The 24,825-nt window shown below is 42.9% G+C and overlaps 2 protein-coding genes across 3 annotated transcripts in view; one reads left to right on the top strand and one right to left on the bottom strand.

The window, feature by feature from the left end:
* Positions 1–3,804: 3,804 nt before the first annotated feature.
* LOC134392850 (retinol dehydrogenase 12-like) lies at positions 3,805–20,130 on the top strand. 2 transcript variants are annotated; one of them, XM_063117543.1, is made up of 7 exons: positions 3,805–3,891; positions 5,545–5,663; positions 7,864–8,019; positions 11,476–11,580; positions 13,819–14,028; positions 18,041–18,230; positions 19,256–20,130. In XM_063117543.1, the coding sequence occupies exons 1-7, from the start codon at positions 3,812–3,814 to the stop codon at positions 19,356–19,358; spliced, it is 963 nt and encodes a 320-aa protein (XP_062973613.1). In that variant the 5' UTR covers positions 3,805–3,811; the 3' UTR covers positions 19,359–20,130. The 2 variants fall into 2 exon arrangements, with proteins under 2 accessions (XP_062973613.1, XP_062973612.1); XM_063117542.1 differs by lacking the exon at positions 3,805–3,891 and adding an exon at positions 3,898–4,016.
* A 125-nt stretch (positions 20,131–20,255) lies between these two features.
* ZFYVE26 (zinc finger FYVE-type containing 26) overlaps positions 20,256–24,825 on the bottom strand; it is a 67,366-nt gene continuing 62,796 nt past the window's right edge. Inside the window, exons 41-42 of the mRNA XM_063117567.1 lie at positions 23,609–23,653; positions 20,256–21,722 (exon numbers count right to left, since the gene is read on the bottom strand). Coding sequence (XP_062973637.1) covers positions 21,513–21,722; positions 23,609–23,653 — 255 coding nt within the window. The 3' untranslated portion in view covers positions 20,256–21,512. The remainder of the gene's footprint in view (positions 21,723–23,608; positions 23,654–24,825) is intronic.

The following is a 24,825-nucleotide window of genomic DNA, read 5'->3' as shown; positions in this document are numbered from 1 at the left end:
GAACGGGTGAGGGCAACCTCCTCCCGGCCCCGCTCTCAAGGGTCTCGGCGGAAAAGTATCGGTTAAACAGCGCCGCCTTGGTTCTGGCGGAGAAATCATTTCCACAGAGATAAGAAAAGACCTTTTAAAGCGCAATCCTATGCGTGTTTAAGACAGAAAAGGTCCTACAGCTCCCACTATGCTCCAGCCAGCACTGGCCGGGGCATGCTGGTAGTTGTAGGACCTTTTCTGTTCAACATGCAGGGATTCTGCCCATGAATTCGGTCTCACTGGGTTCCCAACCCAGCCATCTGGGGCTTCCCAGATGGTCACACCATCCACTGGAGCCGCCCCTTTCTCTCAGCAGCCAATCCTTTGGTGGTTGTCTGGTTTTTGTTCATCCTCCCGCCCTCCCTCCCTTCTAAAACAGAGCTTTCCAAACTTTTCAAGTTGGTGACACGCTTTTTAGACATGCATCATTTTGCGACACAGTAATTCAGTGTACTAGCAAACCGAAGGTTAAACTAACCCCTTATAAGAGACCCCCGTGGCCAGATCTACACTAGTCTTATAACGTTGCTAGTGTCCCTTTCTAACGTGGTTCTCTGTATCGGTTCTCTGAATCACGGGGCACACTAGCGTGACTTAGGTTTAGCTGTAACGTTACTGCAGGGCACATTGTTAAATCCTTTCGGTTGTTCTGGGTTGCTCTGAGCTGCTGGGTTTGCTCCGCCCACAGCCTGCCTCATTCCAAGTCTGATCCAGCATGGCACTTCTTATCTTCTCTTGTTCTTAACCATCAGAACGAAGCACTTGACCCTGAAATTAACCAGTGGCATGTACCACCTTCACAGCAGAATGAGCAAGGTACACAGATATATAGAGAGGACTGTATATAGAGAGAGGACTGTTCTCTGTAAAAGAGGATGTATGGCCACCCTAACAACCCCAATTTTGCAGGGTCCTTTGTTCCCTATGAATGAGCACTGCATTTCCAGCAATGTTTGGGTTGTGCAGGCAAAATCGATTTATTTTCAGAGAGCTTACTTTTAGAAAAGGCAACAGTCAGCTTTTCATGGTTTCCTTTTAAAAAAAAAAAACTTGCTTCCAGTGACAACCCAGTTGCAATCAGCAGCACATCAGCATTTCACATTTGGTCCGATGGGACATGATGTAGCCTGATTTCCCCGGAGCATTTTTTAAGGGAAAAATGTCAGACCCCTAATGGCCAGTGAGGGCAAATATTGTTTTTGCGGTAACCACTCTGGTTTTGGGCCATTCTGTGCAAAATGAGGAATGCTGCTGGACAGCTCCAGAACTGCCTGAAACAGTGACAAAGTTTTTATTTTTGTTCTTCACAGTGGAAACTCCTCCGCTATCTCACCTTCTAATGACAAGCTCCATCCAAAAATTAATAGTCATCCATGCAATTGTCATTAATTTTTTCTACAAGACTTTTCACCCCCACAAAATAGACCAATAAAAAAAGTGGGCCAAATACTTCAACCCAGAACTAGGACAAACCAGGTGGTACAAGTCAAACATCTGGACAAAAAGCCCAGGCAGACATTGTGGCTTAGGCAAGGCTTAACTCGGAAAGCCTCCTTTTAGTCCTTTCTTTCCAGGAAGCCCCATAGCCAATCTCAGTGGGTAAGGCCCATTCATGGCCTAGGGCAGAAGAGGGCAGACATTAGGCTTCTATGATCTACTTTGGGTTTTTTTAGAACCCTGAAGTCTACCAACTAGAGTTAGGTGCCAAACAGAAGTATAGGGGCACAGATACACACTTAGAATGAAGGAATAGGATGCCTCTGAACACATGCCCAGTGCAGAAATTTGTTTTCATTACTGAAAGTGAGCTTAGAGTTCTTTCACATAAAAATCTACTCCTAAATTCTCTCTCCTCACCCAAGTTTTAAAAATATATTTAAGAAGTAACTTCTACCCAGGAAATGCAGGGAGTTGTTATTTCTATCTCAACATGCGTAAGATTGCGCTTGTAGTTGCTACTATTAAATAATTGGGAGTCAGAAACCCTTGCAGATCTACTGCAGTTCCCAATCTAACAATCTTTGGCCCAGGGTAGTTAAGTAGTTAAACGAGGGGTCCCCAGCCTATTTGAGACAGTGGGCACAATTTGTGTTGTGCAGTCAGGAAAAGGGGGGTCACTTCCAAGTTGCAACGTTGATTGCAAAAACAGTTTGGAGGAGGGAAAGAGTTAATCACACCTGCCCTAATATCTATAGACATAGAAAGTTGAAGTCAAGCCCAGTATTCAGCTTCCATTTTGACTTTATCTTGGTAGGGGCAAAACTACAATATAAATGGAAACTAATAAATGGAGGCTGAAGCTTCTGGATGCAAGGGAGAACTGCCTTGGAGCCAGGAAGCTTTCTGGGTATAATTTAACTTCATTGAGCTTTACTGCAAATTGAGGGTATTTTGTCTGGTCTGGATTAAAAAAAACCACCAAACACACTAGTCTCCAACAAAAAAATGGGTGGAGTAAGGGAATAGTAAAGATATTGCAAATTTATCATAAACCACTCTCAGCTCACTTGCAACATGTGGGGATAACGATGGACTACATCGCAGGGCTGTCGAAAGGCAGGCAACAACCACCATTTCTAACTGCACTGGCTGCCTATTAGCTACTGGGCCAGGTTTAAGGTTCTTGTACTTGTGTACAAAGCCCTAAACAACTTGGGACCAGGATACCTGAGAGAGCGCCTTCTCCCTTACCAACCTGCCCGGTCACTGAGGTCATCCGAGGGCCTGCTCCTGGTGGTTCCACCTAGATCCATCCTCGGATTGGAATCCACCAGGGGAAGAGCCTTCAGCGTGGTGGCGCCCCTCCTGTGGAATTCCCTGCCTCTGGAGGTCAGGCAGGCTCCGACCTTGTACTCCTTTTGGTGCCTCCTGAAAACATCTTTATTCCAAGAAGCCTTTCTCTAACATGCAGCCTTGGATTACTGTTATTGCTTCTTTTAAATTTCGTTTTAACTGTTTTTATTCTGTTTTTATTTTCATTTTACCTTGTACACCGCTCCGAAATTTTTCAATGGGGAGCGGTATATAAATATTCTAAATAAATAAATAAATAAATAAATAACAATTCTCTTGAATGGCTAAATATATTGATATTTGGTCTGCTTTTCTTAAAACTTGCATAAACTCGTTATTTTTAGAATGTTGCATTTGATGGAATATGGATATCTGTATACATGTAATTTCCTGTTCTTTTATTTTCACTTCTTGTTCTTTTGTTTTGTGAAATTCACAATTAAAAAAAAGATTAATACAGGAATTATGACGATGTATTTACTCTTTAATTAGTAGAATGCGGTTTGATGTAACTCAGGATGGGAAATACACATTTGCCATATGATATAGCACCTGGGTTATAAAGTGCCTGGCATTTTATGTTTTGGCGTGAGGGACATGCTGCTGCCCAATCGCTAAAATGCTGCCTTCTGCTATGCATTGTTTCCTATGAGCAACTATTATTTCCTCCTGAGTACCGAAGGAGTCTCGTCTTCAAACCATGGAATCGTAATTCTTAAGTTCTTTTGTCTAGGTAGGACACATCCGTCAGTATTGGCATTTCTCATGCAGTTCTTAGGGTGGTATCCGTGTTAGCCAATCGCTGAGAAAACAAAGAGCGTTGCTGGCACTTTAAAGTCTATTAATGCAAATGATACAGAATATAGAGCTGCCAAGCGACACACCACTCCACGCCCATTCTGAACCCCAGCCAATTTCGGACTGATTTTGAAAATCGCCGAAAATCCAGACTCTGCACTCTCAAACTTTTCTATCTCTAGATCGCGCGATGTTCTCAGCTGTCGGACCAATCCCAGGCGTCCGTGCTCTTTCCATTTTGTTTCTCCGTCTCTTCGCAGTCAGACCATGGTGAGAGATTCCTCCAGCAAGAACTGACACTGAGGGGGTGTAACGATGCTTGGCTTTCTGGGGTCCCTGCTAGCGCTGTCCATATCTGTTCCTCTTTTGATATTTGTGGCAGCTCCTTACATCAGGTTTGTGGTGTGGTGGCTTGGATCAGCTCATTGCAGCCTTTGAGACGGCTTCACGGGTAGCTCGCTTCTTGTGTGAAGCTAGCCTTTTGCAGCATGCACCATAGCAAGGAACTTGACGTTGTTAACTGGTGACGCTGAAGTCAGATGCTAAAATATGAGGAAGTAAATCGTTTTTATAGAGCTGCCTTTACTAATCCATTAGTAAATCCGTTTAATGCATCCATCCTAACACCTCCCTACGTTCTCCGACTTTTCTGACTGTAGCTGCTGTACAGTGGATTTCGGTGGGGTGGTGAATTTAGTTGTTTATTTATTTCGTTTCTATACCTCCCAATAGCCGAAGCTCTCGGGAAGGTTCACAAAAATAAAATAGAAAATATGAGTTAGTGATGTATAAAATATTGAATCACTAACTCTGAGCAAGGCCCCAGGAGAAAATATGATGACCCCAGAAATATACAAACATTTCCCTGATTGGTGGGCATCAATTTTAGCTAAAGTGTTCACTCAAATTAAAAGTACAGGTATATTCCCAATTGACTGGAAACAGAGTATTGTTGTTCTGATATATAAGATGGGTGATAAGCAGGATCCTAGCAATTATCAACCAGTAAGTCTTTTGGATATTGATTCTAAGTTGTACAGTAATTTTTTATTACATAAACTGGAGGAAATGCCAAAGTACAACTTATCACTTCTTGGGCCAACTAAACATCTCTATGTCACCTTTGTTGGCTTAGCCCTGGACTCTGACTCAATTGCTAGAGAACCGGTGTTGGCAAAAATTGGGCAATACTGATATCGATAAACATATCTTATTCCTGATTAAGGAACTTTATTCCAATACTTTTTTGTCTCATTTAGATTTTACTGTAATTTATTAGGTCTCTGTTTTTACTTTGACAGCATCAAAAATTCAGGCAAAAATTATCTCTGACAATGCAGTTGTTTATTCTGGAGATACACTGACTGAACGGCCTCCCTAGCTGTTTTAATTTCCGAACTATAATTATCCTGTTTAATGGTATATTTTAATTTAGATGAATTTACACACTGTTTTGTGAATCTATTTTAGCTTGAGCATTTTAGATCTTGTTTTATGGTGCTGTTGTCTTATTTTGGCATAGCTGTTATGTATGTGACTGGCATATGGCCCAAGCAAAAAATAATAAAGGGCTAAAGAATAATAAAATATTTTGTGGATAGGGTTCAGCACCTTGGAAAGCTGCTTTAGAGTTCTGGCTGGTTCTGACTAAAACCCAGAATGGATTCACAGCCCCACTGAAATCAGAGCCACCAGCCTCCACTGTTTCTGCACTTGGTGGTGTTTTTGTCTTATCACTTCCTACTGCTTTTTGCAGGGGGAGGTGAGTGGGTAGCACAAGCAGCAGCAGATGTCATGTTATTAGAGATAATAACTAGTCTGTGAGGGATGTAAGCAGCAGAGTAGTGTAATTAACATTTGATGTAGTAACTATTTACCTCAGTATTTGAATTCATAACTTACTAATGCATCTTATTTTTACAGGAAGTATGTTGCAGGGGGAGTGTGCAAGTCTACAGCCAAGTTGCATGGGAAGGTTGTAGTGATCACTGGGGCCAACACTGGCATAGGGAAGGAAACTGCCAGGGACTTTGCGGGAAGAGGCAAGTTGTTTATCTTCATCCATCCCCAGTTCCCTCCTGTAACAAATCTTCATTAAAACATATAGAAGGAATCATGCATAAAGCCAGCATTTCTACCAGCCTTCTCCAACTTAGCGCCCTCCAGTTATGTTGGACTGCAACTCCCATAATTCCAGCCAGCAGCATGGTCAGTGGTTGGGAATTCTGGGAGTTGCAGTCCAACACATCTGGAGGGCACCAAGTTGGAGAAGGCTGATCTACATTGAAGTTTTAACCTGATCAAGGCACTTGCTGCCTCTTCTTTTGGAATGTAATTTCAAAGCATTGTTAGCTGAATATAATTAGATTTCACCTTCGTTACCTTTTTTCTAAGGTGTTCAAAATATTAGGGCAAAAACGTACATCCCTTTTTTGCCTTTTAGCTGTATTGTCAATTGGGGTAGCCAACCTTGTGCCCTCCAGATGTTTTTTTTTTACTTCAACTCCCATAATTCCTCAGCATTGGCTATACTGCCTGGGGCTTTGACAGTAATTCTGCTTTTAACTTTGCATGTGGGCTTAGTTTTCCACCATCATGTGTGTGTGTTCCTGTAAGAGCTCCAGCAGACAGGGTAAAAGCTCCATCACACCTTGGAAGAAACGCTGGCTACCGTCGCTTCTCCATGGTCACTTCCTGTTTTCAAACAGGAAGTAAACAAGGTGCACCAGGGCCATTCAGCAGGAGAGAACAGCAACTTCGGTTTAAAACATATTTTGTAGTTTTTCTGTTTTTTCTTGTGGCACTAGGAAGACCAGAAGGGATGGAAGGCATGTGAGAGGCAGACAATGTCATGGGAGCTACCGTTGAGGAATCCCCATGAGTGCCCAGTGTTCTGCTCCAGCTCCAGCTCCAGTAAAAGCAAAGCAAAACAAAGCCCCTGCTCAATGTAGGAATCCACCTTAAAGCATACCTGACAGATGGTTGTCCTGCTGCCCCTTGAAGCCCTCTAGTATGGGAGAGCCCATAACCTCCCAAGTAATGGTCGTACTGCTCTAACAGTAAGGACGTTTTTCCTGATGTCCAGCCGGAATCTGGCTTCCTGTAACTTGAGCCCATTAGTCCCATGTCCTGCACTCTGGGATGATCAAAAAGCGATCCTGGCCTTCTTCTGTGTGACAACCTTTCAAGTACTTGAAGAGTGCTATCATGCCTCCCCTTAGTCTTCTCTTCTCCAGGCTAAACATACCCAGTTCTTTCAGTCTCTCCTTATAGGACTTTGTTTCCAGATCCTTGATCATCCTCATTGCCCTCCTCTGAACCCCCTCCAGCTTATCTGCATCCTTCTTGAAGAATGGTGCCCAGAACTGGACACAGTATTCAAGATGAAGCCTAACCAGTGCCGAAAAGAGGGGAATCAGTACCTGGTGCAGTTTGGAAGCTATACTTCTATTAATGCATCCCAAAATACCATTTGCTCTTTTTTGCAGCCACATCACACTGCTGGCTCAGATTCAGCTTGTGATCTACAACAGTTCCAAGATCCTTTTCACTCGTAGTATTGCTATGCATTTGATTTCTTTTCCCTAGGTTTAGAACTTGGCATTTATCCCTATTAAATTTCATTCTGTTGTTTTCAGCCCAGCTCACCAGCCTATCTAGATCCCTTTGAAGTTTGTTTCTGTCTTCCAGGGTATTAGTTATCCTACCCAGTTTTGTGTCATCTGCAAATTGGATAAGCATTTCCTGCACCTCCTCATCCAAATCATTAATAAAAATGTTGAAGAACACTGGGCCCAGAACTGAGCCCTGTGGTAGCCTTCTCATTACCTCTCCCCAATTTGAGAAGGTACCATTGATAAGCACTCTTTGAATCCAATTCTGTAGCCAACTGTGGATCCACCTAATAGCTGTTCCATCTTTTAGCTAGTTTGCTGATCAGAATGTCATGTGGTACTTTGTCAAAAGCTTCACTGAAGTCAAGATATATTATGTCCACAGCATTTCCACAGTCCACAAGGGAGGTTACCCAATTTGAGGAAGGAAACCTGCAGAGGGAGAGGGAATGAAATGGAGCATCTTGGAAAACAGGCAGGCACCCTGAATAGAACCACTTCACACTGTAACATTTTGTTGCAGGCCCTTCTTGTTAAGAATCTGTTACAGTATAAAAGCTAGGCCTGAGTCATTCACCTCCAAATTCATTTGTGTTATTAATTCATTCCCATATTTTCCTTCTTGCAGGTGCTAGAGTCATCCTTGCTTGCAGAGATATGGCAAAAGCAGAAGCAGCAGCTTGTGAAATCCGGACCAAGACAGGAAATCAGCAAATTATTGCTATGAAGTTAGATTTGGCAGACACCAAATCTATCCGAGAATTTGCTGAGAATTTCCTGAAAGGTATGTCTGAGACGCAGTGTTTATTATGATTCTTTGGGTGTCTCTTTTGGGTGAAATGATGCTGATTGGATGTATACCTGAACACATAATAACACTATGATTAGATGTAGATACAAGTTTTGTTTTGATTTGTATTATATTGCCTTGGGCTGTAGCAGAACTTATATTTTCAATTTTGCTTCGTTTAGAAAGAGGGGTGGTAATTCCAGCATCCTGTGAAGTATAAGTACACACATGTTTTTTTATAACCTATAACAATAACTTCAAGGAAAACCACATACACGTACTATCAGTAAGTTCCCCAAGTACTGCTAAAAAGAAATAAAAAATTAAAATGAAAAAACCCCATGATTTTTGTAAGTTAGAACAGCAAACAGTTCTCAAAGTGGTAGTTAATGTCACCTCCAAGCACCTTTACCTACAGACAACTCTTATATTCTCTCAGAAGGAGAAACAAGGAAATGGATCTCATAGTGGAAGATGATTGGGCTCTCTTCTCCTCTCCCTTTTCTTTGCTCCAAAATATCAGTTAAAAAAGAAAAGATAATGAAGAATCCAGCAATAAAACTCTGGTCCAATGTTGTTGCTTTCATTTAAGAGCTGCAGGACAAGGGCCGTTTGGTTCATGCTTGCTTCCTTTTTATACTGGAGGGAATGGAGCAGAAAACAAACTTGGTTGGACACCCATTTGTAGGTACTAATCCTCTTCCATTCCCAGTAAGCAACCCTTCCTCCTCTAAATCAAACAAGTCACTTTTGTTTCAAATGGTTTTGTTTCTGTGTGTGGAATACATGGCCCAGTAAACAAAATATTTCTCTGGAAGTTAGGAGACTGAAATTTTATTTATTTATGTATTTATTTATTTATTTATTAAAACATTGGATCCTTCCCTGTATCATTGGGATTTCAGGGCGGTGTACAGATAAAATCAAACAGTATGAAACAATAACTAATGTACACAGCTCAAAACGTATGAAACCATTAACAAGCTAAAGCCAGTAGAAAAGTTTAAAGCAATAAAACAATTAAAACTATGTGCAGCTTTAGCCTTCAAAGGCCTTGATAATGAGCCATGTTTTAACTTGGCACCAAAACAAAGCCAGGGTCAGTGCCAGACGGGCCTCCAAGGGGAGGTCATTCCACAACCGGGGTGCCGTAACACCCTGGTTTTGAAAGCCCTCTCCCATGTCCCACCATAATGTATATTTCGTGTTGGTAGGATGCAGAGGAGGTCTCCTCCAACGGATCTTAAATCTTGGGCAGGCATATATGGGAGAGGCACTCCCTCAAATATTGAGGTCCCAAGATGTTCAGGGCTTTAAATGTCATTGTAAAATTCTTACAGTGAATTCCAACCAGAAGCATATAGACAGCCAGTGCAATTCCTTTAAGACTGATATTATATGGTTTCTTCGTAATGTTCCAGTCTGCAGCCTAGCATTTTGCACTAGCTGCAACTTCTGGGTCATCTTCAAGGGCAGCCCCATGTAGAATGCATTGCAGTAGTCTAACCAGGAAGTTAACAACGCATGCACTGCTATAGCTAGGTTATCCCTGTCCAGGAAAGGCCATAGCTGATGGATCAGTTGAAGCTGGCCCCAAATACTCCGGGCCACAGAGTCCACCTGGGCCTCCAGTGACAAGGATGGATCTAGGAGTACTCCCAATCTACTCTCCTGCTCCTTCAGAGGGAGGGCAACCCCATCCAGAACATGTCGCTTGCCCAATTCCTGGACTTGGGAATCACCAATCCACACAGCTTCCATCTTATCAGGATTCAGCTTCAATTTATTGGCCCTCATCCAGCACATTTCAACCTCCAAGCACTGGTCCAGTACCTTCACCGCCCCAGCTAACTTCAATGACAAGGAGAAGTAGAGCTGAGTATCTTGAGCAGTGCAACCTAACAATGCAATCCTATGCGTGGTTTTATATACCAACTAAACTCTTATCTGGACAGAGATAGCTTTGCTACAGCTATCCATGCTCTGATAATCTCATCTGGATTATCCAGGTGAAAACCTTTTTATTCTCCCAGTATTTTAACAGTCTATAAATTTTAACTTGGTGTTTTAAATTTGTAATTTTGCATTGCTGCTGTTTTTATCTGGTTGAGCTTTTATATTGTATTTTATAGTATGGTTTTATACTGTTGTTTTATACTTTGAATGTTTTTAATTTTTGTGAACCGCCCAGAGAGCTCCGGCTATAGAAATGTAATAAATAAATAAATAAACAAATAAATAAATTACTGCAATATGTTATATGTGGGGCTGCCTTGGAAACGGTCCAGAAACTTCTGCTGGTCCAAAACAGGGCAGCAAGATTGTTATCGGGGACTTGCCAATGTGTTTACATTATGCCAGTACTTTTTCAGCTGCACTGGCTGTCAGTCCATGTCCAGGCCTCATTCAAAGTGCTGGAATTAACATTCAAAGTCCTAAATGGCTTGAGGCCAGGTTAGCTGAAGCATCACTTCCATATGTACCTGCCCAGATCCTAAGATCATCTTCAGGGGTCCCTCTCTGTGAGTCCCTGCCAAAGGAAGTGAGGTGGGTGGATACAAGGAAGAGGGCCTTTTCTGCTGTGGCACCCCAGCTGTGGAATGATCTTTCTACAGAGCTTTGAATTGCACCTATGTTGTACTCCTTTTAGTGCCAAGCGAAGAACTTTTTATTTTCACAGTGTTTTCGCCTTTTAGTATTTTAGCTCTTTGTTTTAAATCTCTGCATTGCTGCTAGATTTTATTCTGGTTGTATTTTTATATTGTGGTTTTAAGTTTCCATTTTTTATATTTTATGATGTACCTTGTGGTTTTAAATTTTGTGAACCACCCAGAGTGCTTTGGCTATTGGGCAGTATATAGTAATTTATTAATGCTTAGGCCATAGGCCATTCGCATACAAAATAAATACAATATGAAGAGACAACAATATGAAAATACTACATATAATCATATACAGATCTTACATAATAAAAGAATAAAATTTAATACAATTAAAAGCATAATTTGTATATAAAATTTGTAGTTAGATAAGAGCATCTCCAGTACAGTCAACTGCGATCTCAGTAATAAAACTTGCCCGAATTTTCATTGCTGCCAGGGCATGTCTCTTAAAAAGAAATTGTTGGAATCCTGGAAATAACAGGCATGCTGATCAATTACTGCAGATGTTATCACGTAGATTTCTTATGTAAACCACCCACAGAGCTTTGACTGTGGGGCGGTATACAAATGCAATAAATAATAGACTTGTTGCACAAATTGTTATGCTGTAGGTAGTGTCTTGCTCTGAGAAAGGAGGATAGAATTTTGGCCTTGCCCAGTGAAGACCAGGCTTAGTGAAGAGAAGAAAGGCTCTGAAAAGAAGTTGAGCTGATGGTTGTGGGGCAGATTGTTTTGCCAGCCCTAGGATTCCTCTTTAACGGTGTGTCCTGTGTGTTTTTTCTTGTAGAAGAGAAAGAACTCCATATCCTTATTAATAACGCAGGGGTTATGATGTGCCCCTACTCCAAGACAGCGGACGGCTTTGAGATGCACCTGGGAGTCAACTACCTTGGTAAGGCCAGAGGCATAAGTGGGATGAATGTGAAACAGAGGCTGAGTTTGGTTGACACACTAATCAACTGGGGAGGGGGGCGGTAAAAGGATCAGAATAGGAAGCAACTGTTGATTAGCGTGTCGTCCAAACTTAGCCACTGATTTCAGTTGAATTTTATAAATCTAGGATACTCTCTCCTTTCCCAGGAGGGAAGGTGAAAGGTATCCAAGTCATAAAATTTGTGGGAAGACTATGAAGGGCTAATTTAAAAAGATGGCCAACTGCAGTTGGCCAATTCAGCTGCAGACTCCTCAACCCTGTGCTTTCCATTTTCCGCTGCAGCGTCAGGTAATACTGACGCCAAGGAGGGAGCGCGGGGTTTCTGGACAGCCATCCGGGTCCCAGAGCTGCCCCTTCCCTTTTCTTAGTGGAAGGCAACCAATCACTGGTCACCTTCCACCAGGCTCCGCCCCCAGGTTGGCCCTGGAGTGGCCATGGAGTGCTGTTACCTGGCGGAAGTGCCATGTTCTCTTTGAAGAAGTCAGGGGAATTCCCCAACTTTTTCAAATCAGAGCATTGGGGGGAAGCCCCACAGTGGCTACAAAGCTGCACCTGTGCTGTGTGACGGGCGCAGATCCACAGCCACTGTGGGGCTTTCCCTGTGTGTAGACAACCCCAAGCTCAGCATGTGTGGCAGTATGTAGCCATGGCAGAGTGAGGAGAGCACAGGGTTATGATGGGAAAATAACTATGATGGGAAAATAACTAAATCCTATTATATTCTCATGTTTCCAGACAGCTTATTGATATCAGTTTTCTGACTGGGGCTACATGTGCACAACCCAAGTTATTATTATTATTATTTATTTATTTATATAGCACCATCAATTTATTTATTAAAACAATGGATCCTTCCCTGTATCATTGGGATTTCAGGGCGGTGTACAAATAAAATCAAACAGTATGAAACAATAACTAATGTACACAGCTCAAAACGTATGAAACCATTAACAAGCTAAAGCCAGTAGAAAAGTTTAAAGCAATAAAACAATTAAAACTATGTGCTTGAATACACTAGGAACTGCATATTAAGCACCCTTTTAAGAAACCAGTTCTTCATCCATTTGGAGATATGCTTGTGAGAACTTAGTTTTGCACACACAGGGCCCTTACTTGGATTCGGGCATAAGAATTTCACTAGTTAGAACCTCATTGCCTGAGGTTGCGAGGGACCTATGAGAACACCATGCCATCTGACTGCTTAAAGGGTTGAAGTTCAATCAAATATCTCAGTCCCACCTGGAGCACAAATTTGCTAAAGGTTGGACACTTGTTGCTCTCGGATGACTTCCCTGAGCACCACAACTGCTTAGCTGCTCTGCTCAGTATTGGCCAACATCTTGGTATGTGGAATCTTAATTTGTCCACTTTTCTTGCTTAATTTTTCAAAGTGTTAAAATTAGGATGCTGCTATAGCAAGTTGGATAATATCGGATTGCTGTGATTTTTTAAAAAATCTGTCTTAAAAAACAACCACCAGCTCCCGGTTTACAATATCTGAACTCTGTGTCCACAAACTTGTTAGCCTCTGTTTAAACATAAAACTGCTATCAAGCACAGTTGAGGTTTTTACTGATCTTTGGCCTTGTTTTTTTTTGTTACTAAAAGATTGCTTGTTGCATAAAGAACCATGTGGAAATCAAATTTTGAGGATCAAAACCCATAAATATGAAACAGTAGATAGTGCATCAGAATATTTTGGTTGAGATAGTGGGGACCAGTGGCTGACCGGAACAATTGCATCTACTTTATTTTTAAAAAATGCATTTCCTTTATAGCCTGTAAGCTTCATTAGGCTGACAACTGTTACCCAGAGGAACTTCTCTTCTGCTGCTCCCAGGCTGTGGAATGGCCTGCCGGGAGAGATTCGTTGACTTAATAGTCTTGCCCAGTTTAAGAAAGCCATAAAGACTGAACTCTTCCAGCAGGCTTACCCAGATTTTTTTTTAAATGTCCAATTGTTATTTTAATATTGTATTAGTTATATATATATTTTAGCCAGTTTTATGCATTTTATTGTGATTTTGTATTTAATGTTGTTCTCCGCCTCGATCCAGAGAGACAGGCGGAATATTCTATTCTGGGTCATAGTAACTTCTTTCAGATATTCCCAGAGTTTCTCAGTTGTGTGGTATTTAGGGTTGGGTTTATTCAAAATTGTAAGCAAAAGCTAAAGCCTCATTCCTTTTTCTTCAGGACACTTCCTTTTAACATTCCTGCTGATAGAGCGCCTAAAGCAATCTTCACCAGCTCGCATATTGAATTTGTCCTCATTGGCTCATCATGGTGGGAGAATTCGCTTCCATGACCTCCAGGGTGAGAAGTGCTACCATCGGGGCCTGGCATACTGCCACAGCAAGCTAGCTAATATTCTCTTTACCCGGGAGCTGGCCAAACGACTGCAAGGTGAGCCTCTTGTTCACTGTCTCACATAAAACAAACTCATGTGACTTGCGTAGTGGAAAATCGGGTTCCAGGGGTTAATGGGCAACACGTTCTCTGATCCAAAACAGAACTACAAAGTTGATCTGTAGTCATTTGGACAGAACAGAGACTTCAAAGTCAAAAGCAAAGATAAGGGGGTGCAGGAGGAAGTTGTAAAGAGCCCTAAAGCTGTCATCCTTTGCACATTTGCATGGAATACCATCCTGTTGAAGACTAAGACCTCTGTCCAACTACATGTGGAAAGGATTGGACTGCATCTTTGGAAAGACGGCAGCTTGTTTTGGCACTTGAGCATTTACTAAGTCCCAAGAGGAGATCGTTACCTTGTCGTGGTGCTGGAGCTTGAGTACCTCAAGGATGCCATGAGCTAAACTGTGAAGGGACACCCAAGATGGGAAGGTCATTGCAGAGAGGTCAGACTAAATACGATCCCTGGGGAAGGTAATGGCAACCCACCCCAGTATTCTTGCTGTGAAAACTAAATGGATCAGTACAACCAGAGATATGTCGGTATACCATCGGAAGAAGGGACCTCCAGGTCGGAAGATGGTCAAACTGCTACTGGGGAGGAACAAAGGATAAGTTCAACTAGCCCCAGATGTGATGACGCAGCCAGCTCAAAGCTGAAAGGATGGCTAGCGGCCGACGGTGCTGGTGGCGAACAACAAATCCGATGTTCTAAAGATCAACACACCATAGGAACCTGGAATGTAAGATCTATGAGCCAGGGCAAATTGGATGTGGTTATTGGAGAGATGTCAAGATTAAATATAGATATATTGGGTGTCAGTGAACTGAAATGGACCGGAATGGGCCACTTCACATCAGATCACCACCAGATCTACTACTGTGGACAAGAGGATCACAGAAGAAATGGAGTAGCCTTCATAATTAATAATAAAGTGGCTAAAGCAGTGCTTGGATACAATCCAAAAAATGATAGAATGATCTCAATTCGAATTTAGGGTAAGCCATTTAACATCACAGTGATCCAAATATATGCCCCAACCACAGATGCTGAAGAAGCAGAAGTAGATCAGTTCTATGAGGATCTGCAGCACCTACTGGATAATACACCAAAAAAAGATGTTATTTTCATTACAGGAGACTGGAACGCTAAGGTGGGTAGTCAAATGACATCTGGAATTACAGGTAAGCATGGTCTAGGAGAACAAAATGAAGCGGGACATAGACTGATAGAATTTTGCCAGGACAACTCACTGTGCATAACAAACACTCTCTTCCAACAACCAAAAAGACGGCTTTATACATGGACTTCACCAGATGGCCGACACCAAAATCAGATTGACTACATCCTTTGCAGCCAAAGGTGGCGGACATCTATACAGATGGTAAAAACAAGACCTGGAGCTGACTGTAGTTCAGATCACAAACTTCTTATTGCACAATTCAGAATCAAACTAAAGAGAATAGGGAAGACGCACAGATCAGTTAGATATGAGCTCACTAATATTCCTAATGAATATGCAGTGGAAGTGAAGAATAGATTTAAGGGACTAGATTTAGTAGATAGGGTCCCGGAAGAACTATGGACAGAAGTTCGCAACATTGTCCAAGAGGTGGCAACAAAAAACGTCCCAAAGAAAAAGAAAACCAAGAAGGCAAGATGGCTGTCTGCTGAGACGCTGGAAGTAGCCCAAGAAAGAAGGAAAGCAAAAGGCAACAGTGATAGGGGGAGATATGCCCAATTAAATGCAAAATTCCAGAGGTTAGCCAGAAGAGATAAGGAATTATTTTTAAACAAGCAATGCGCGGAAGTGGAAGAAGACAATAGAATAGGAAGGACAAGAGACCTCTTCCAGAAAATTAGAAACATCGGAGGTAAATTCCAGGCAAAAATGGGTATGATCAAAAACAATGATGGCAAGGACCTAACAGAAACAGAAGAGATCAAGAAAAGGTGGCAAGAATATATGGAAGATCTGTATAGGAAGGATAATAATAGCGGGGATAGCTCAGACGGTGTGGTCAGTGAGTTAGAGCCGGACATCCTGAAGAGTGAGGTTGAATGGGCCTAAGAAGCATTGCTAATAACAAGGCAGCAGGAGATGACGGTATCCCAGCTGAACTGTTTAAAATATTGCAAGATGATGCTGTCAAGGTGATGCATGCCATATGCCAGCAAATTTGGAAAACAAAAGAATGGCCATCAGACTGGAAAAAATCAACTTATATCCCCATACCAAAAAAGGGAAACACTAAAGAATGTTCCAACTATCGGACAGTGGCACTTATTTCACATGCCAGCAAGGTAATGCTCAAGATCCTGCAAGGTAGACTCCAGCAATTCATGGAGCGAGAATTGCCAGATGTACAAGCTGGGTTTAGAAAAGGCAGAGGAACTAGAGACCAAATTGCCAATACCCGCTGGATAATGGAGAAAGCCAGGGAGTTCCAGAAAAACATCTATTTCTGTTTTATTGACTATTCTAAAGCCTTTGACTGTGTGGATCATAACAAACTGTGGCAAGTTCTTGGTGGTATGGGGATACCAAGTCATCTTGTCTGCCTCCTGAGGAATCTGTATAGCGACCAAGTAGCAACGGTAAGAACAGACCACGGAACAATGGACTGGTTTAAGATTGGGAAAGGAGTACGGCAGGGTTGTATACTCTCACCTTACCTATTCAACTTGTATCCAGAACACATCATGCGACGTGCTGGGCTTGACGAATCCAAGGCTGGAGTGAAAATCGCAGGAAGAAATATTAACAATCTCAGATATGCAGATGACACCACTTTGATGGCTGAAAGCGAGGAGGAGCTGAGGAGCCTTATGACAAAGGTGAAAGAAGAAAGTGCAAAAGCTGGGTTGCAGTTAAACCTCAAAAAAACCAAGATTATGGCAACTAGCTTGATTGATAACTGGCAAATAGAGGGAGAAAACGTGGAGGCAGTGACAGACTTTGTATTTCTGGGCGCGAAGATTACTTCAGACGCTGACTGCAGCCAGGAAATCAGAAGGCGTTTACTTCTTGGGAGGAGAGCAATGACAAATCTTGATAAAATAGTTAAGAGCAGAGACACCACACTGACAACAAAGGTCCGCATAGTTAAAGCAATGGTATTCCCCGTAGTAACCTATGGCTGCGAGAGCTGGACCATAAGGAAAGCTGAGCGAAGGAAGATAGATGCTTTTGAACTGTGGTGTTGGAGGAAAATTCTGAGAGTGCCTTGGACTGCAAGAAGATCAAACCAGTCCATACTCCAGGAAATAAAGCCAGACTGCTCACTTGAGGGAATGGTATTAAAGGCAAAACTGAAGTAATGAGAAGACAAGATACCCTGGAGCAGAGGCTGATGCTAGGGAAAGTGGAAGGCAAAAGGAAGAGGGGCCGACCAAGGGCAAGATGGATGGATGATATTCTGGAGGTGACAGACTTGACCTTGGGGGAGCTGGGGGTGGCGACAGCCGACAGAAAGCTCTGGCGTGGGCTGGTCCATGAAGTCACGAAGAGTCAGAAGCGACGGAACGAATAAACAACAACAAAAGAGGAGATTAGAGTTGTGTCGCATAGTACATGGCATCAGGGGTATGTTCCACTGTAAATGTGTAGTGCAGCAAGGAGCTATGGCCAATTCTGGTCTAATGGCAATAGTGTTTGTAAAACTATTGTTAAACAGATGGTTATAGCATGCAACCATTTGTTTATATAGCATACAGAACCCACAATTTTATGTGAATGCATGAAAAACTCTTGATGTGATCTCTTATTTTCTTTATTAGATTGTAAGCCTATGCGGCAGGGTCTTGCTATTTACTGTGTAATCTGTACAGCACCATGTACATTGATGGTGCTATATAAATAAATAATAATAATAATAAGGTACCAACCAGTATAGTTTTGTGTATTGGAATTCAGAGGGGAAAAACAAAATCTTCGCATTTGAACAAGCTGACATTCACATTTTATGTATGGTCTCTAGTGCATGTGTGATTCCTTCCTTGTAGGTACTGGTGTGACTGTAAATGCTCTGCATCCAGGCACAGTCGCTACTGAGCTGACCCGCCATTCATTTATATTGAATAACCTGTGGAAGATTATGTCTTTCTTCGTGAAGACACCTGTAGAAGGAGCCCAGACCAGTGTGTATTGCGCAGTGGCAGAGGAACTGGAGTCGGTCAGTGGGAAGTATTTCAGGTGAGTTGAGCTTTGAGGATTAGCTTTAGAGTGCAGAGGGTAAGAGCAAGGGCTGATTCTGATCTCAAGGAAACAGCGCCCTGGTGCTACTGCAACCACTTCTAGCAACCACGTGAGAGCTGGAAAAAGCTTTTGAACTATTTTGGCATAGTAGTCTCCAACAAAATGAATCAGCATACACTACCTATAATTGCTTTAGCGTCAGTGTGAAGCATACATTAGTCTCTTCTCATGCTCCAGGATTTAGCCAAGTCATTTAGATATTAAGACTGAGCTGCACTGGGGATTAATTTGTGGCCCTAGATAGTTCCCCTTTTGTCTAATAGGGATGCCATCTTCTTCAGTAGCTCTAATAATTGTAGAAACTATCCAAGGAGAGAGGGGCCAGAGCAATGCATGCACAACAGTAGTCTTGTAGTAGTTAGTTTTACTTTTGATAATATCAGCTGCCACTTGAGAAGGGCTGGAAATCGGAATCCAGCCCCCACGTCTAGGTTGACTTCAAAGCCATCATTGACCATGAGATGCATGCCACATCTGCAGTTGCCTTGCCAAAACTGAAGGTAAAGATCCATATTTGGGAGCCATCTGTGCAGCACACCTGTCCATCAGGTACCCACTCCCATCTGGGGATGTGTACCCCAAAGTCTATTTCTGCATGATTGTTGGGTCAGGCTGGCTGAAGAATCCCAGCCTAGTATAAAACGTAAGTGGCTGCTAAGATCTGCAAATAGTGTTTGTAAAGGTAGGTTCTAACATCCTGGGGAGGTGCTTAGATACTGGCAAACAGAGCGTTCAGCAGCTGTGCAAATGGTATGCTTGTAGGAAGCAGATCCTGCATTTGGCGAAAAGGTAGAATGCTGTTAACGTGCATTAGCAAGTGAGAGGGTGCAGAGGAGGGAGGACGTGAGTACATTTCCACTCATCTCTATTTCTTCCTCATTTTTTATTTTGCTAAGCTGAGTTTTAAACTATCCCAGTGCTGTCCAAAATGCCTAATAGAACCATTTTCCTTTAATTGACAGCGACTGTACGCCAGCATATGTATCGCCTCAAGGACGCAACGATGAAACGGCAAAGCAGCTCTGGAATGTCAGCTGTGAACTCTTAGGCATCCAGTGGGACTGAATTATGGATAAACCTTGGGCAGAATCCAGTGCTGTCCAGCTATTAGCGGAGCTGATCTCCGCTTCTGGTTCGCATACGGCCAGGCCCTACCACTTGTGGAACTACAATTTAGTACTTCCAGAGGCAAGCCCCCGAACAAGCGGAAATGCTTGCTTCTGGACGGGGGCAGCCAGCAGGTGTGCCATATAGAAACTCCGCTCTCCTGCTCCCTTCCAGAAACAAGGGTTTCCACTTTTTTAAGCTTGCCTCCAGAAGTGCTAAATCGCTCTTCCCCAAGTGGTAGGGTCCATAGGCAGATCGGAATTGGCCGGGCTGTCCGTGCTCACAAGGGAAGCATTGGATTCTGCCTCTATCTGTAGCTGTACATTCCTGGAGAGTTGTTTCCTAGGAAAACAAATGTTGGTAAATCTAAAGGCCAGACATCTCACGCTCACTTGATGCAAACTAATTCAAAATGCACTTGACTAAGACCTTCAAGAGATATATTCAAGGCTGCTTCCATATGTATTTCATACATACAACACTGTCTGGATTACTTGTTTCTAATATGGGAATAGACACCTTAATCTTCTTTACTTCATGCACTGGTGGAAGCAGAAGCTTACATCACTTGTCAGATATATGTATCTGACCAAGATTTATACATATATTATTGTCACTTTCATGATCAGGGTGTATAACTGCATCTGTTTTCTTTGACTGGAAGCTTCAGTTTAGCATTAGTACTGGACTTTCTCAGAACATTTGACTAAATAAAAATATTGAAAGCTTAGATTGTTCTTGTTTGTTTTCACCTTTAGGCATTAGTCTTTCATCTGTGACTGAAGTAGCCATAAATCATTTAAGATGCTAAGTTTCAGCATGTCAAAGTTGAACCAAATCCACAAAACTGACGAAATACATTTTATTTTTGTTCCTTGTAAGCTCGTGATGAGGAAGTACACATTTGTGCTTCAAAAGATTTTGAACTTATCAGTGGCAATATTTGTGATGCAAGACAATGTCTAGGACAGGTTTTGCTGGTGAGAAAGGGATCCTTGGCGTAAGCCCCAAAGGAATTTTGAGTTGCAAATAATGTAAAGTGCATAAAGTACAGTGCAAAGGGGAACACAGAATAACCGTCTAGGGCTCTTCAACACAGCAAGTTCTATTCCTCCTCCTCTGCAGAGATGCTTCTGAGAGGAGCTTGACGAGATCAGTTGTGCAGCATGGTTTGCAGCTACCTGAAAACAAAAGCAACTTAAAATGCAGAATTACTACTACCCTCATCTCCCACCCACACTCCAGAGAAAAGCATATCAGTACCACATTCAGTCAGAAAAGACTGTCACCTGGGACAAAGTGGAAGTTTAGTTCTGAACAGACAGCAAAAGCAGCTTTTGTAAGCTTTAAATTCCTAATGGGATAAAGCTTCAAAATCTGGGGGGTGGGAGACTGTGGAAGCTAAATGTAGTCATCCCAATTACTTAAGCTCTAAACTATTTCTGGACACCAGATCCAATGAGCTAAGCGTTACGAATGTCTGTGGTTGTGACACAGCACTCACGCGACACAAATGAGGCCGACCACGACGTCCATTTCACTGGAGGAGAGTGTGCCCGTTATCACTGCACTCTTCAACTAAAGTTAGTGGGAAAGGACCATATCCACCTAACAGAATGACATGTGTTCAATTTTAAAGGGTAAACAGCTATGAAGAATTGCTCATATCCACCAGAATGAAAAAATGTGCATTCCTCCGCAATTCAGTTTTCTGGCAGGATAAGAGTCAGGTAATATTTCTTGTCATCAAATCACAAGACATTAGGCTTCCAACTAGACTTGGTTGATGTGGGTTTTGAACTACTACCATAATGCCTGGATAGAAGTCTAAATGGTAAGAAAAGAATACACAGCTGAAGCAAGACTGAAACGTTAAACACACACACACACACAGAGAGGGAGAGAGAACGAGAACACCCTGAGATAGAGGTAGTTGGTTGTCTACAGGACATTATTGGCACTTTCAGGAAGTCACTCCTTTCCCTTTCACTAGAGGCATCTGAGCAGCTCCTTCCGAACTCACTGCCATACACAGGTTAAGCTGATCAGCACAATTCCAGAGTCTTCCCTTTATAGAAAGCAAACCCGCAACTACCACCCGCTTGCTGGTAGTCATTTCTTGGTGCTTTGGGTGAGCCAGCTTCTTGGCTTGGTGTGGTGCACTGAAAGCCACTGAGTGCAAATAGCCTGCACCACATCTTCCCCGCTGTCCTCAGCCAACTGCCGTACGTGTTGGACCAACTGCACAGCTCTAGCATTTTCTTGTTTCACAGAGACCAGGTAGGCAGAACGTAGCTTGTGGCATCTCAAGTATGCTTGGATCTGAAACAAAGAAGAGACAAAGGGAACCTAACTTTTGTGAGGGGCGTTCCACTCATGGGATCAGGGCCCTGTCTTCATGGCACCAAGCTGGCGCCGCCTCCCTCCAGGTTGACATCGGTAATCCTGATGTGAAGAAGTGAGCGCAAGGTTTCTGGTGGTCATCCGGGTATTGGAGCTGCCTCCCGCCCTCTTCCTGATGGAAGGCGACCAATCGCCAGTCGCCTTCCACCAGTACTGCTCCCGGAGCAACGGCAGATGGCAGAAAAGCCGCACTGACCTTGCTCCCAATGAAAAAGTCGGGATAAGTCCCTGAATTTTTAAATGCATATCTTCATGGGAAGGCCCCACGGTGCCTGCGAAGCTGCAGCTTCATCATAGAACTGATGCAATACAGATTCACAGCCACCACGGAACTTTCCCCACATATAGACAGCCCCAGTGCTTTCTCACCTATTCCTTCCCTAAGCAGTCCCCTGCACCTTTTCCTGCAATATCTATTCTTGGGAGTTGTGGGACCCGTTAGAGCAGCATGCAAATCTGCAAAACCAAGGACTTCGCTTCCTGCCGCCTCCCCAGCAGGAGGGGAAGTGCTTTCCTGTGCCTGCAGGGCACCTCTGGATAAGACTCAAACTACACATAAAGTTCCAGATTAAGAACAGGTGATATGGCTGCCTTGTTAGCCAAGCCCTGGAACGCATTCAAAAGAACTTCTCCAATGGAAAAGGGGACATGGCTGGCTCTGCCCCGACTTCCCTATATGTGAACTTTCCCAGTCAGGGAAGCCCGCAGTGCTGGGGAAACCCTGCTGTTATTTCCAATCTATAGAAATGTAATTAATAAATAAACAAACAAACAAACTTTTCTCTTCTTCCAGGCAGTTAACGACATATGCTGAGGTTTTTTAACTGACCCCAGAATAGTTGTTTTAAATGGATATTGTCTTTTTAATGTTTTGAAATTTCTGTATATTTGTTTTTAATGTTCACTGTTTTAACTTTTGTAAACCGCCCAGAGAGCTTCGGCTACAGCGCAGTATATAAATGTAATAAATACATAAAATCTGTGACAAGAGAGAACAATGGGGATTCTTCTCCCCTCATCCTCCGCAACCCCTGATAGGGGTGAGCAGAGCTTGTGGCAGAGGGAAGGTCCTGAAGAGTGGGCACAAGCCTCCATGGGCCGGAGGTTCTGCACCCCTGCGCTAAGCTGTGTGCACTGATCTGACATGGTGCTTAATACTGCCTAATATCCACTCCAGGAGAAGCTCTGCATGAAAAATAGCACGGAGCTATACCAAGCATTTTGTCTGTTAAAAGCAAATATTTCAGTTGTGGCTTTCTCTGAGAACAGCCCTTTACAAAAGAGAATTCACCAGAATGAGAAACTTCACAATTGCTGTCTTTTGTTTCTCCACTAACAGAAGAGAAAGAATCAAATTCTGGAATAATGGGTGGCTCAGGGCACACAAAAGACTCATTGATCATCATAGCTGCCTGCAGCCTCTGCAAAAATATGTATTCAAAACCAAAGAGCCAGCTAAATAATTGTGCCCCAGGCTCTCTAAACTTTGGCAGTATCCTTATTGGTGGGAAAGGCCATTGGGGAGCCAGCATCTTCAAATACTGCTAACAATCTTGAAGGATCAAGACAACCCTTTCAAAGAAGTTTTCGTTCATTTTTTTAGCAAGGTCGCTGTGAGCCTCACTTTGTGATAAATAGCTCACAGCAAGCATGTCCTGATAATTGCTGCTGAACCTCAGAAGCACAGAATAATGGGGAAGAGCATGGAAGTGGACAGAACATATGCAGAAAAGAAAATAGAACTTGGAGTAAATTCTAAAGGTCCCACATCTCCAGGATCAAGTTTGCTGTTACATTTCACTCACCTTGTTTTCATCACTGTCCATATCCTGGATCAGATTGTCCAGTTCCTGTATCCCACAAAGAAATAAACACAGCTGAAAGAGCCTTGTGATATAATTGTGTAGCACAAATTAAACAATATTTGCATCCATTCCAATGTAGATGACACATTAAATACAGGATAGACCTACAAGATGTTGCCACAGAGCCAGGTAGTTGCTCTTGCATTGATGGATTTCAGGAATTGCAGCCTAAGGGTGTAGGCTAAGGTGTTTTGAGAGGTGGGGCCTACCATGTGTTTGCTCAACACTTGCCCTTGTTGGATGATAACAATTGAGGGGGAAGCAATTGGTTGGACTAGGGAAGTAATAAATGCCTGGGTTGAAGGGGAGGGGGACCTGGCCACCTTGAAAGAGGACATCATGTGCCTGCTCCATAAGAAGCCCTCCTTGAACACAGATGGCCCAAGTATAAAAATATAAGAGCCATGTCGAATCAGACCAAAGGCCTAGCTAGACCAGTGTTCTGTTCACACAGTGACCTACCACGTGCTTATGGGAAGTCCACAACCAGGACATGGGCACAATTGTACTACCTCAGTCATGTTCCCCAGTAACTGGTGTTCAGAGGCATACAGCCTCTAATACTGGAAGCCATTACTAGCAATTGATAGCCGTATCCTCCATGACTGGTTGCTAATATCCCTCTTGAGGTCAAAGTGCAGAATGTGTTGACCATCTCCAGATGATACTGATTATCTACACTATGGGTGGGCAACTTCATGTGGTCCAGGGGCCAATTTCCAGTCCATAGACCCCACCAGGGACTGGCCACATTCCTGCTGCTGTACCACCAAATTTGGCAGTGGCAATAAATAAATGGTGGTTTGCCACCTGAAAAGCCACTATGGAGTCTTAGAAGGGCCAAATTTAGATAGGAAACAAGCTGTTTGGCCTAAGGCTCTGTAGTTGTTTGCCACCAGATTTAATCAGTAAAATGGCAAAAAAAAATTGCACCCGCCACATTTGGTGATTTGGCAGCAACAGCAGCGGAGGAAGAGAACCATTGGGCACATTTACATGCTGCCCACCCCTGATCTAGATCGATTTCAATCTAGCTTTTTGCCTGGTTGTAGTAATAAGTCCACTCTGGTCACCCTGATGGATGACCCGTATAGGGAGAAAGACAGGGGAAACATGACCACGTTGGTTCTGTGGGACCTTTCTGTGACTTTCAACTA

The sequence above is a fragment of the Elgaria multicarinata genome, chromosome 2 (genome assembly GCF_023053635.1).
Source record: "Elgaria multicarinata webbii isolate HBS135686 ecotype San Diego chromosome 2, rElgMul1.1.pri, whole genome shotgun sequence".
Taxonomy (NCBI): Eukaryota; Metazoa; Chordata; class Lepidosauria; order Squamata; family Anguidae; genus Elgaria; species Elgaria multicarinata.
The sequence above is the reverse complement of the archived record's forward strand: the minus strand, read 5'-3'. Positions and strand labels throughout refer to the sequence as shown.